The sequence below is a fragment of the Eriocheir sinensis genome, chromosome 32 (genome assembly GCF_024679095.1).
Source record: "Eriocheir sinensis breed Jianghai 21 chromosome 32, ASM2467909v1, whole genome shotgun sequence".
NCBI classification, from domain to species: domain Eukaryota; kingdom Metazoa; phylum Arthropoda; class Malacostraca; order Decapoda; family Varunidae; genus Eriocheir; species Eriocheir sinensis.
In genome coordinates, this window is record NC_066540.1 from 6,726,820 (window position 1) to 6,741,321 (window position 14,502).

Below are 14,502 nucleotides of genomic sequence, written 5' to 3' on the forward strand. Positions count from 1 at the left end.
TTTTTTTTTTTTTTTTTTTTTTTTTTTACGTCGTTTGCCTGTTGCGCTGGTAGGCATCTTCCTGGTGGGGCCTGATGGCCCCCCTCTTTCTTCCAGGTGGGGGGCTGATGGCCGGCCAAGCCCGTCTGGGGCGCGGAGCGAGTGTTTATAGTGCCGCCATCTTGCATATCACAACTAGGTAAATACACACACACACACATGCAGTTATTTTAAAAGAAACTTACAAAAGAATTTTTTATTGTACAGGAATATTTCACATTACAAATTCCTAGATCATAGCTTACAAGCAAGTATTTATTTAAACCTCAATTTTCATGTAATGAAACAAACAAATATTTTGAAATCAATTAATACTTAATAAAAAATAAAAGTTGAGTGATTGAATAACTAAAAGTCTAAACCAATGAGAAAATCTAACTTAATTTTAGATAAAGTTAAACGAGAAAGTACAGCTGCAGATGAAAACCTTGCATAACATGAATTTAAATTAAGAATACTGCATTAACTTTACTGATAAAAGCAAAGTTACTTAACACATAATGGCAGGCATCCAGGTGGCCTGAAAGCCATTAGTTGCACACGTTCAGTCTGCAGCCAACCATTCACAACCTAAGCAAGCATAATAAAGTACTGGTCACCTTGCTAGAGAGACCAACAATGCCAGTGCAGTTTATATTCAGTGCACGCAGCATCCATGGATGGTATTAGAGCATCTACTTACATAACATCACTGACCTGTTTGTAGCCCAGACAGGGACTTGTGGTGCAGACTCCATTAAGGAAATCCAAAGTCTTGATATATTTTGTTGACTCTGAACTTAGATACATTGATCAAGATGGGAAATAAAGCAGGTCATCGTACATAAACTGATTGACGCATCCTAATGAAATGAACACCATGTACACACATATTTGTAATTCAATAATCACACCAGAGAAGTGTCATTATAGCCTGCCCCAGCCAGCCTGTCGGAAATAATCCTCGCCCTACAGCAGCAGCCTCACTCCTTTACTTAGTCATGATCTGATTTTTGTCAATAATAATCTTTTTCATAATATGAGGTCACATGTTTGATGACTGTTCTTCAACCGTCTTGATCAAGTGCTTCCTCCTCATTAATGCTGAGTGGATAAACCAATAATATTCAACAAAGGCCCTCTTGGCTTCCAGGGGAGGAATTTTGAAACGGGAGAAATTGAAGAGCATACAGAATGTAAAGTAAGATTAAAAATATGTCCACAGCTAAGTAAAATTAAAGATTTTGGAGATTAAGAATAACTGAAGATTGTGCAGACAGCAAGGTCAACTTGAAGATTCTATTGACAGCTAAGTAAACTTAGAGGATGATGCACAGACAGCTAAGCGAATGCCAGTTGGTCTCTTTGTAAGAACAGTTATGCACTAGCACAATCAAATCTTCTACACTTGTTCAGACTTGTTTCAGTAAATACTGATAAAAAAAAGTACATTTACAATAAATACTGGATAATGATTCAATATAGGGGATGACTTTTAGGCGGCCTGAAGAAGAATGTGTCCTGAGAACCACTGCTTTAACTTCCCAATTGTGGCAGCAACATGAAATGGACAGCTGCATCACTGATTCCTCCATACCTATCAATCAGTGGGGGATTCTAAGAACTGGTTCAATGTAGAAGGCAACACTGTACATTTCAGTACCTTCTGCTAGAAACCAAGTCACTAGCTCCAAACAAAACAGCCATTGAAAGTCCCTATTATTTGATTACGTTCTTTTTCACAGTGGGTTGAAAATAAGACAAGAGGAAGTGTTGTAACAAAGCTCAAAGTTACAGTCATGAGGAAGCTGCTGCTGTAGTGTGAGCGCTATTCTTGGCAGAGATGCTGGGACGGACCACAACCTGCTTATAAGGAGCAATATACCATTATCATAGTTACGTTAGGAGTCTTACAAAATTGGCGCGTATCACAGGACAGAAAACGAAAATGTCAGCGTGGATCGGCATGTAGAATGGGACGTTCTCAGAAGGGGCTGGAGCCTAGATCGGCTATCACCACTACGTATAGTAATTCCTTGCATACCCTTGTCTACTCAAAATATAACTTTCCGGGTAAAGTACTTTGCATGCTCATGTGAAGTCCTGATTTCTTGAATGAATTTCTTTTTTAAGGCCAAGTTTAAGGAGAGGGGGACCTTGGTGTGGATGCTACTACTACTACTACTACTACTACTACTACTACTACTGCTGCTGCAACTACTATTCTTGAGAGCTCTAATGCACTCCTTAGTGAAACATTTTTTCAGTAGTTTCCTTTAATAACCAAGTTTAGGGGATGAGTTTTACATAATGTTACTTTTCTATTACTAAACCCACTAGTACTGCTACTCTGAGGGGGTTTACTCCTCAGTCAAGCATATCATCATTTTAAAGAAAGAGGGGATAGAAGAATGAGAGGACTGGAGTGTGCAAGGATGAGGTGTATGGATAGGAGCAAATGGAGACTTTTCTGCCAAGGTCAGCCACCCCTCTGAGGGAGTTCCAAGGATCTGATGTCAGAGGAGGCAGATAGAATTCTAGCCTCTGAAGGTGGACTTTTTTTTTTTTACAAGTATGCAAGGTAATTTACATCACTAAATAAAGAAAGGTCTCAGGTGATTGTATTCCCTAACTGCTGCAAGAATATAACTTGAACTAACACACCATTTAGTCAATCACCTCGAGAGAACGTCCCACCATGTATTGTGTGTATATTACAAGTCCTAAAAATTAGCTGTATAAAAGAAGAATTTGTCCACATGTCACTATTCTTACTCCAAGCAGTCTAATATAATTCCTCAGTCTTCCTTTCATAACACCACACCCTCTTGCCCACAGACATTGATGAAATTCCCATTAATATTGTCAGACATGCGTTGGGTACATTATGCTTTCTTCCCTTCCAGTGATCCTGTTCCCACCTTCCTCCAGGACTGGCTACGTATGGATGTACGTGGATGGAGTCTTCCTGATACATGTTATAATAATAAGTCTGTTACATTTCTCTAACAATAAGGAAAAAGGCAGAGGTAGTTTAGCATATGCTTAACAAAACAGTAGAATATGGAAAACAATGAAAGCCAGCATCATGTAACCAGAGACTTATCAGTCTATCTGTCTACCTGATGGAGCAAGACTGGATGGAGTATTGGAGTCAGAGAATTGGCAGGCAAAGGGTTGAATGTGAGGAGAGGGAGTACCAGAACAAGGAAAATTGGAGACTTTTGCAGTGCCCACCCCTTTCAGGGAAGTTCCCATGAGGGAACATGGCATCAGAGATACAGATAGATAGGTTTACCTATCAATCTACATACCTATATCTATCTATCTATCTAAAGATGGATAGATACAGATATAAACAGTAATAGACAAATACAGATATAGATAGACAGATAAACAGCACTCTGTGTGATAAGGCTAATTGAGAGCATAGTAACAGAACTATAGATCCGTTAATTCTCCTTTTACTTCCAATACGGAAAACAAACAACTATACCCCAGCAGAGACAACGCCAACCAAACGCCACACAACACAGGAACCTTCTTGCTGTGAAATGCATCATAGCCATCTCTCTCAGGACTTTAATGAAGCCAATCTTTGTTACAGCAGAATATTAGGAGACTAAAGACTTGTTTTAGAGACATGCTCAGCTGTTCATATTTTAAAGTCCACTCCTTGGCGGCACCAATTCATTATGTCCAAGGAATCACTGCTCGCTCAAGCTTTATGAAGTGCAAATCCTGTAATGCCCATAGTCAGTCGATTGTCCAGGAGCAAGAAAATAGTAAGAAACGATTTTTTTTCACCTTCAAAAACTCTGTCAGGTGCGGAAACAAAAAATTAGTACATTGTTAACTAATGGTACCCTGATTGTTTAACTGGAGTGTTTGGGTCAAGTCAAGTTGCCTGCTCTTTTCTTTCATTTGTTCTGGTCACTTTTTTCAACTTCTCAATGCTTGGCTGTTGTCGTTATGCACACACACTGTCGCTGGCACCTAACAGTACATAGTAGCACCTTTCTGCTAGTGGCACCCTCATTAACCAGCTACAAATTCTCGTCACACTGATCAGTCACCAAGTTCTTGTTACACTGTTGGAAGTCACTGAAGCTCAGTGTCTTATAGCTTTCCTCTCTTCCAATGTCTTTTCTACCCACTACCTTAATTAGAATCCTTCTTCAGTGTAACATATATTGATCTGTTTTCCAAAGCCACATACTTCTGATGACACATGACAGAATCTTCACTGTCAATACAGGCAAAATCTTGACCACCAATAGGAAAGGGAGCACTTATGCCCCCTCCCTTCCCTACTTCATCTGTTGTTGTTTTTGTTGTTGTTGTTTCAGTCTCGTCTTATCTAAAGTGATCAGACGAATGGGTTACTCCTTGCATAAATGTCATTGGGATGGCTGTTCTGGTGGCTGATGTTGTTCCTACTGGCACATTGCTGCAAGGGAAGGAAACTCACTGTTACTGCTGCACTGCACTCGTCCCATTAGTACTGTATATACCTGTGTGAGCATTTAATTTCTTGAAATGAATGTTTAATTTCTTGAGGTAAGAGTAAAGGTTCTTAAAGTAAAGTTATAATTTCTTGATTGATTTATTAAAGGAAAAAATTATAATATTTTTACTAGGAACAGTGGCAATTCAATAAGCATTAACCATGCACAATATATCTAGGTCTATACATGAATGCCTGGAGTTTCAGACATATTGAGGTACTCACAGCTTGCTTCCTTTCCCAAGTCTTCATGGCTAACTTGTACTTCTCAAACTCATGACACCAGTCGCTATACACCTGAAAGACAAATTGACCTTGAGTTCACAGTGAACTTCAGTAATAACATAACACATGGCTTTGGCACTGCATGCATTACAGTTTGTAAACATTTGATGTGAATTCACTAAATGCAAATTTTTGAGACTGAGAATCAACTTTAATCTGAATTTATCACCATTTCACAAATATCACAGCACTACTGAGAAGAGCACCAAGAGGCAAAGTGTCATTACACTTGCTCTGCTCTGCCATTAACAGCAAAAACAAAAGGTGATGAAGCACATTTTTGTATTTTTGTGATTCTTATTGGAATGATTATTACTTCCATGTCAGAGACCCCTCTGTGTGTGACAAGCAAACTATGGAGGTGATTATCTCTGGAATAGAGGCACATCTGCTCACTTTCTATACCCATCGTATTTGAAAGCCATGGTTCAATCACGATTGTTCTCATGCTGTCAAAAAGAGAGAGGCAGCTCACAAAAGGTATCTTAGCCTTCAAACTCTTGTTAATTATTTAAGGACAATAGGAGGCACTCCATCAGGTCCATAAGCCTTCTGAGAGTTGAGGCCAGAGAGGGCATAGAAAACATCATTTGGAAGAATCTTAATAACAGGCATAAAGGAGTCAGAGGGGGGATGAGTAGGAGGAATATGCCCAGAATCGTCCAGGGTGGAGTTTTTACAGAAAGTTTGAGCGAAGAGTTCAGCCTTAGAGACAGATTTGCGCGAAAGCCTCAGTTAGCACAAGCAGCCACCACGACTGAATTTTGAAAATTGCACCAAGCTGCCATGATGCGCGGCACAAGCCGCGAGAGCCCTTACTTTAGCAGACGATGCCATGTTCATACAGGGCAAGTGCTTTGTTTACGTTGTGGATGTGGATATGGGCAACTGACCTTGGCCGTGTGTGACGCACACCCAGAAAATTTGGATTTGCCGGTTGTCCAAGCTGCCGGCAATGCGGTGGGAAGAAAAGGGCACAGTGTGACACCAGGTTACGGTGAACCGACAACTTGCTCCTGGATGGGCGCACGGGCATTGCCAGTAGCCACAACGGTTAGAAGAAAATGGCCAGTGTGATACTGCCTTAAGGCAGCGAGGCCGCTGACCGGGTGAGCACCGGCGATAACGTCATCAGACTCCCAGCGAATCACAAGCGTGTTTTCAGAGCTCAGCCAATCGTAGTTTTTTTTTTATGTGAGTGATTATTTTGAGTAATTATCAAACCCAAAAGTCAGACCCACGTGTGCACCAAATAATTAATTTTATATTGGTTACTTTATTCAATTAGCACGAATTCAGTTAGCGCGATCGCGTTCATCCACCTAATTCTTGCGCTAAATGGGGCTCTACTGTATGTATATATATATATATATATATATATATATATATATATATATATATATATATATATATATATATATATATATATATATATATATATATATATATATATATATATACAGGTAACTTGATTTACGCGAGTTTGGTTTATGTGCTTTTAAACAAACACGGGGTCCAAAATCCAAATAAATCTTTAATTTACACGTTTTTTTCACTTATACGCGATATTTTATGGAGTGGCCACCAGATGTCTCACGCAACTAGACTCACACGACGCCGTGGCCACACAGCTGAGCTCAGTTCTTCCCGCACGCCACTTGAACAACAATACAGTACCCATGCTGCCACGCTACTCAACACTAGGGGTGGGCAGTACCGATACCAATACCGGTACTAACGGTACCAGCTTTACAGTACAGTACCGGTACCAGACTGCTCGGTACCAATACCAATACTAGCCAGTCGCTCCCACGGCCACACAGCTGAGCTCAGTTCTTCCCGCGCGCCACTTGAACAACAATACAGTACCCACGCTGCCATACTACTCAACAATAGGGGTTGGCAGGTACCAGTACCGGTACTAACAGTACCAGCTATATGGTACGGAACCAGTACCTGACTGCTCGGTACCGGTACCAATACTAGCCAGTCGCTCATGGTGTCCCTCATTTCTTCTTCACACGAGTGAGGCTGAGACTGAGTGCCTGAGTGAATATCTCGGTGATATGGATATTCTCTCTCTCTCTCTCTCCACTAAATGAAGTGAATATTTATTTTTCGATAGAAACCTACCTCTTGTTTGATTTACATTGATTTACATTGTTTTTGATTTACGCGACCTCTTCAAGGACACAATACTCGCGTAAATAGAGTTATCTGTATGTATGTATATATATATATATATATATATATATATATATATATATATATATATATATATATATATATATATATATATATATATATATATATATATTGCAACTCACATGAGGATAATTCAAACAGTGTTACTCCTTCATGTGTGTGTGTGTGCTAATATCTTGCAAAACTGCAATATTTGGCAGACAGACATGCCCCCCTTATATCCAGCTCATGCCCCTCCTGGGGGGCATGCCCTCCAGTTTGGGAACCACTGCCCTAGACCAAGCAAGAATTAACCCCAAATCTTACAAAATTCTTGCGTTTCTTGCTCAGGCACATCAGATTTTACAGCCACTGTCTTGCTGGCCACACCTCCATAGGCCTATGGATAACCCTGCCAGGTGGGGGTGGGTATAGAGTTCACAAGGTTACTGTTGCACCACAGACCATTTCAAAGCATCACTGTAGGAAGTAAGAACTTCCCGGTATGAAAACATCGTCATCGTTAGAAACAAGAAAGTGAAACGATGCCATTTGTCAATATTGTGTATAGAAAAAGGACGTTTCAAGAAACTCCGTCGCATGCAATGACGCTAATTAGATACTGAAATACTCCTAATGAACTGTAGATCCCGTAATTGTGACTGAATTAACACATGTCCTTGATGAGTGACAAAATGAGAAATAGTGTTGGTTTATCCAATCACTTGGACAAGATAGAGTGCTCTGGCAAATTACAGGAGGGAGGTGAAAAACAGTCTCAAGAATGGGGGGTCGTTCAAGAAGGCCATATATCACCAAGTGACGCCTTAGGGTTGCAAACTTGCCACCCTTCCTCAAAATACAGAATGCCACTTGTTCTGTATTTGCTTGTCTGAATGATTAAGCAGATAAAATTCAGTATTTTAAAACTGTAGTGAGCGTATTTTTCAGTGAACCATAAAACCAGTCCATAAAATTATGTTTGTCAAGGGTCGTCCTGAAATACGTGTAAAATACTCATCGCAATGTCTCTTCCCCCCTTCCTCCTGCCTTCACCAGCAGTGGGCAGCAGCTGTCAGTCATGGCAAGCTAGGGAGACTTAATGGTTGCCATCAGTTCCTTAAAATATGGGTTCGTTCTGTATTGGAGAATGGGATGTTGCGTTCCTGAGACTCTATTCCCATTGTTTTCTGCTTTGAGCACTCTCGTCTTGCAGCGAACAAAGGGAACCCACGCTCACATCTTTGACTTGTACGAAGAGACACGGCAGTCTTCATTGAAAGACCAACTTGGTCAGCTATCGGCATCCTCTCCTCCCCTTCATGAACTGTCACCCAGCAAGGGCTTGTGGTCTCTCCTCAAAGGGCGCTTGACCATGATGGCCTACATATAGCCTGTGTGTCATAGGCCCCTGCCGACGCCCCGAGGTCTCCCCAGGCCCACCAGCCCGCCCATCCTGCTGTTGAAGTCTGGTCAGGTGCAGTGCAGTGGAGGACTTGTCACTCAGGTGGGGGCAATGTGCAGGCTGCTCACCACCGAGGCTGTGCAGTCTGTTCCCAGGCACAGCAGCGAGTCTTCACATCTGTCTCGCCACCTGTGTTGGATTAGCACTCCACCGCTAAGCCCCTTTCTGAGTGACCGTTGATACCGCCTCTACCTGCTCTCTGGCCACCTGGTACTACCTGACCCAGCATTGTGACCTGGGGATGACCTTGGATTAACACCTACTCGCCTTCCAGAGGAGGATTACCTTCCCGCCTCATCGCTCTACCACACCGCACTCCTCCACCTCTTCACCCCTCAAGCATCATCACTACTTTCCCTCCATTAATGTAAATCACCAGCCCCCCACACCCCTTTCATATTGTATTTTTCTTTATGATTGCACTATATATTAATATGTACATTTTCAGCTTAATGGCTGCAATTTCCTGAATAAACCAATTATTATTATTATTATCACCCTGGGGTGAAAAAAAAAAAAAAAATAAAAAAAACAGGATGCTTGTATACCAAGTCATCGCTTGTAAATCAAAGCATTTTTTGTAGGATTTTTTTTGCTCGTAAATCAAAACACTCGTAAACTTAGGCACTCGTAAACTGAGGTTTGACTACTAAATTCTGCACCCACGCTGAGACTCGTGAGATTCACCCAGTTCACAGCCTGTTTATTTGTTTCATATCTTTATTACCTGATTTAACTGAAAGAAGCATCTAGTAATAGTAGATAATTTGCATTGTAATATATGTTTAACCCCTTCACTCCGGCGACGCCGACATCTGATGGCGTCACTGTATGGAAAGGGATAGTCCTCTTCTAAACCTCTTAATCCTCTTCTAAACCTCTTAATAAGAAATGGAAGAGGATTAAGAGGAATTTAGAGGAGGATTGAGAGGTTTAGAAGAGGATTAATCCTCTTCCATTTCCTCTTGACCCTTTCCATACTGTGACACTAACGTCTGCGTCACGGATGGAATAGGTTAAGCCCCTTGAGTCAAAGAAGAAAATGGCAGATGCTTCGTGACTGCCACCAAAAGTACATCCTTTGTTGACATGTAATGCAAGTTTTCAAATAACTTGTTGTTATTAATCTCTTTGATATGATGCCTAAATGTGCTATACAAAGTGCGGAAAATGTCTGGGGCAGGTACTGAATATTGGTGACTGCTGAACCAAGTGTGGTAAACATCTAGGAATGATTTGTTTTGAACATTTTTAGGTCCCCTTCTATTAATCTGGAAAATATGCTGACCCAGAGGGCCCATGACCCCTGCATTCCCACAGCACCTCTCTTACCTGACATCCACATCATCCATGCTCATTCACTCGTCTATACTCTTGGGGAGATTGCAAACCCTTCCCCCCTTTCCGTACCTTCTGAAAGTCATTGGTTCTTGCTGGGGCTGAGCAGCGGTGGGCATCCACAGTGATGTTATACGAACACACAATGTCTCCACCCATCTTGCAGTCGTATCTGCCAGCATCGGCCTCATTCACATTCATGACAACCAGGCCATGTTCTGAAGTCTCTATGTACTTGTCAGGCCTGAAAAAGAATTCTTTGCTTTTTACCACACAAATTGGATGGTTAATGTAATGTCTCTACAGTTTCCTTCAGACCTAGGGGAGAGAATTTTCTATTTCAAATCTCCCTAAACTACATGAATATGAACACCGTAGGGGGGTTCGATGTGAGCCGTGTGGTCCAGCCCGTTATTCAACTTATTTTTGCATGGTCCTGTATTTCTTACTTTTCCTTTCTCTCCTTCCCACTCCTTTTCCAATCCCTTCTGCATCCTAACACAACATTCTTTGTCTACCTATAACAGCCCACTGTTTAAAATCTGACTCAAGGATTTTGAGAATTACCACAGAAATAGATTAAAGATGTTTACTTTAAATTTCTTGGAAAGATGTAGACAATATGAGATATTTCAATAGTTTAAGGGGGTTATTAAGGGAAATTGAAAAAAAATAAATACCTGGAAAAAGTTGTTAGGAAACATAGGAATGGGTACAAATTGAATATCCATCTAGTTATCCTCACCTGCATTATCTGTAACTCTACATCATCTACATGAAGAATCAGATCTGTAAATTTATCACACAAATTTATTCACATTGAGACTATAATGTGCAAAACTATAGAATATCAACATATTGTATGAGTCATGTGGGGAATTCATTCAGATGGGGAACGGTGTACAGTGTGGAGCAGGAGGAGAGCCGGTGTCTGTTAACTCACACGATGCACCTTTGTACTCTTGGCTGGCACATACTACCCAACCTACTTTAATAAAGTCTTACCTTGCTCTCTGGCACACTCTTTGAGGCACTATGATGCATGAGCAAGACAGCCATGAGTATTAGCATGCCAACATTGAAACTTTGAAGGAGCTGAAGAAAGAAGCTTTAGCTGCTGACTGATGCTACAAAACTAACGTATTACTTCACTGTAGCTTAATCTCTGACTATCAATCACCTCTAGACATTAAATATAACTGCTGCTCATAAGACTTACTTTGCCAGAATAGCTAGTTAAGAGTAAAGACGACTCAAAAAGGACACTTATTCTACAAAGACAAGCAGGGATCATGTGGGAGACATATCTGTGGCCTCAGCTTATATGAGGCTTGCTAGAATAGATGGCAGCTGCAGCCCCCACACCATCCTTGCCACAGCCAGCACACTACTCAAACCGATGAGATGATTACTATGATAGTCTCCTTAACTCAGATGATACACTGGGACCTCTTAAAACTTCTTGACAGGCAATGTATAAACAGGTAGTCCTCGAGTTACAATGGGGTTTGGAACCGAAAAGCTGGTCATAAGTAAAAATTTGCATTAAAAACAACAAAATATTTCTCAAATGACCCACAGAGGATAGAGTGGAGCTCCTGTGCCCCCAACTCTCCCCCCTAACCCACCTTTTCTCCTGAGGTCACCTTGCCCCAGCTCTGCATTTGGTTGACACTTTAGCACACAACATTGTGCAATATTACAAAACTGAGCAACCAAGTTTTGTCAGGCTGGTAGCATTAGCCAAATGCCCCACCGAGTTGTTGTGGTGGGGGTTGTATTGGCATGTGTCAGTGTAAGTAAGCAAAGGACACTTTGTAGTTATACGAGAGGCCAGTGAATGTTTCATTCAGCTATGATTGCTGTTTCTAGTAAACAGTCGCCTATATAAGTTGGTGCAGGAATACTGTGAAGAGGCTGTTGTTGTGGGACACTATTTTGCTAACAAACTGGTGTCTGCTAGATCCAGCAATAAGCTTGTATAGCAGGCTGTAGTCCTATAAACTGGTTGAGTAGTGATTACTGACTGCAGTGTGAGTTCCAAAGGCAACTGAGGGGGAAGCATGATTGGGTTGACTCAGCCCAATCATGCTTCCCTCCTCCTGCATTACCCATCCTGGCTAGGCAACGAGTGAGGATGGCAGCAGGGTGGGGGAGGTGGGGGGAGGCATGGGAGCGCTGTGTAAATAAACTGCTGCTGCTCTGCCTGTGGCGGGGCATTTGAAATGTCAACTCATTGCTTAACCAAATATTACTAATGTTATTAGCCAGGTCATTATTAGTGTGAGTGGGTGTATGTTAAATGTCATAACTCAAGTACTACCTGAATGAGTATAAGAACAATGATTATTTCAGTGTTCAGAAAAGAGAGCAGCCTGGCTGCCTTGAGAATGTTTTTTGATTAGCTCAACAGTGTGGCGAAGGGCTGGCTGCCCCTGACAATGGGCTATCACACTCAGTGATGGGGGAAAGAAGGTACTGAGTCAAATTGACAGCAGAAGCTTATTAAGTATGTACTCTATCCCATTGGGCTTTGAGCCTGTGGTGAGTCAGAACCCATTACCCTGGGGACAGGGCAAGTGCAACCTTCCCCAGGTTTCCCCAAGTATCCATTTACTGACAAGGCCAAATGGGAGGATGGACAGCTAAGGTGGCTGCATGCTGTATGCTCAGCTGAGATTTGAATCCATGCCTGTGTATTTGTGGCTAGGCATGTTAACCACTGCACAACAAAGCCATGGATTAAGTATGGGAACTCATTAAATTTAAATGTTATCAGAAACTACAAATCTTTAAAAGAAATATCATATACAAGATAAATGAGACCCATTAATTTAAAAGATCAAAAGAACTGTTAAACAAATGCCTCCTTGATCTTGGTCCTTCAATGTAAACAGCTGTTTCTTGCAGTTTTGACAGCAGTGGCAGGATCATCTATCAACTGGTGGGATGGTTCTTTCTACATTTGATCACTTCCCCCAAGTGTGCAGGGTTACATTGGTCTCCAGCCCCGGGATACAAAGAGCTAATGTGACCTTTGCTTAACATAGTTACAGCGTCATAAGTTCACAAGGTTCAATCTGACTGTAAAAAGCAATTGAGGTCAGTGTGGATTATTATTTAAAGTACAAATGGGAAGGTTGCTCGTAAAAATTTCTTCCATGTTATCTGGATTTTTCATTTATCCATTAGGAACTTGGATGAATCAGTGTGGATAGTTTATTGTTTTCAGGTTGAGGAAGAAGGTAAGGAAAAAATGGTTCATAAAAGGGCAGATAGGTAGTTGATGGCTGCACATGTTACTAAAAGTTTCCAGTGGAGGTTACCATCAGACAAAGAGACAAGGAGAACACGGGGAAAGGCCTTTACTCTGCAGTGGTCTAGTAATGACTGAAGATGACAATGGCGTACCTGTATCTGATCTGGTATTTTCCCTTGTCCTTTGAGTAGTGATGCCATGTGATGTCCTTGAGGGAGATGGGCCGTGGCAGCTTGACAGCACAGCCCAGGTGGATGCTCTGGCCCCACGTCACCACCATCTTCTTCTTGGCAATGCAGGCGTCACACAAACCAGGAGTTGAGCCAGTCACATCTTGAAGCAGCCTAAATGTTGGCAGAAGATTCAATATGTAAACTCCTTCTCCAGGGTCCCACTAAGTGTTAACCTTGAACTTTGAATAAGTTTGGGATACAGGTGTTACACAGGTGAGTTAACATGATTACAAATTTATTGGATGTGAGTAAAAGGGCAAAGGTGAGAAAATGAAAATCAATGACATAATTTTCAAACTACCAATGAAATTAGCCCCTTCCCGGCAGAGGATATTATATAGATGCGTTGAAAGTGGGTCTGTTTGCCAGTACATCTACATGTTCACTCTCATGTAACTAGAGTAGTTTTTAAGGAAATTTATATATAGACACTCAACTTACTCTCATAATCATTCATATAACTTGGTATATGGCATCTTAGACTTGCTCCTTCATCCCATAAGAGATCGAGAATGTATATATACATGAAGCCTTCTGTTTATAATCTGGGGTCACTTTATCGCTTCCTACGGATTTAAAATTCCCTCTAGCCACATTAATTGTTTCTGGAAGTGTCTAGCATATATCAGTACAGTTCCTGGCATGTGGACACACGGGTAAGCCAGCACCCCTATCCCCTCACAATCTACTCGCCACTGCTTGCCGCATCACTTGCCTCTGAGTCACAGTGGCAGGCAGACGTATATGCAGGATACTGCTTGTGTATAGAAGTTGCAAGATGAAGACAAGGGATACTTTTATTTTGAGAAAAAAATAATCAATAATTTTGTGATAAATGTACTCTAATTTTGCAAATAGAATGATTTATGCATGAAAAGATGTGTCTTTCTTTATGAATAAGCATCCATCGAGATTATAATATAAGTGCTATAAAATGAGCAGAAAATGCCACAAAAAAGAATGTAGCATGACTCACAAATTGTATGTCTGGCAGCACCACTGAGGGAGCCAAGTTTGAAGCCTCAGCAGGACATAGAAATGGCAATTTCAGACTTTGACTATTTTTTTACTTTTTGGATCATTTTGAATTATATGGGACAAAAAAAGAAAAAAAATGATTTTGGCTGACCTCTTACAGGTTAACTGGGAACCGCTCTAACTTGTCAGTTATCCTCCGTGTATTACTGCCTGAGGATGCAACTTTGACTAAAGG

At 41.2% G+C, this 14,502-nt stretch overlaps 1 protein-coding gene across 1 annotated transcript in view; it reads right to left on the reverse strand.

Annotated features, from left to right (window-relative positions):
- Positions 1-220: 220 nt before the first annotated feature.
- Positions 221-14,502, reverse strand: part of LOC127006092 (semaphorin-2A-like) — a 60,049-nt gene continuing 45,767 nt past the window's right edge. The window contains exons 11-14 of the mRNA XM_050875598.1: positions 13,209-13,400; positions 9,870-10,041; positions 4,751-4,822; positions 221-4,468 (exon numbers count right to left, since the gene is read on the reverse strand). Of these exons, the coding sequence (XP_050731555.1) occupies positions 4,388-4,468; positions 4,751-4,822; positions 9,870-10,041; positions 13,209-13,400 (517 nt within the window). The 3' untranslated portion in view covers positions 221-4,387. The remainder of the gene's footprint in view (positions 4,469-4,750; positions 4,823-9,869; positions 10,042-13,208; positions 13,401-14,502) is intronic.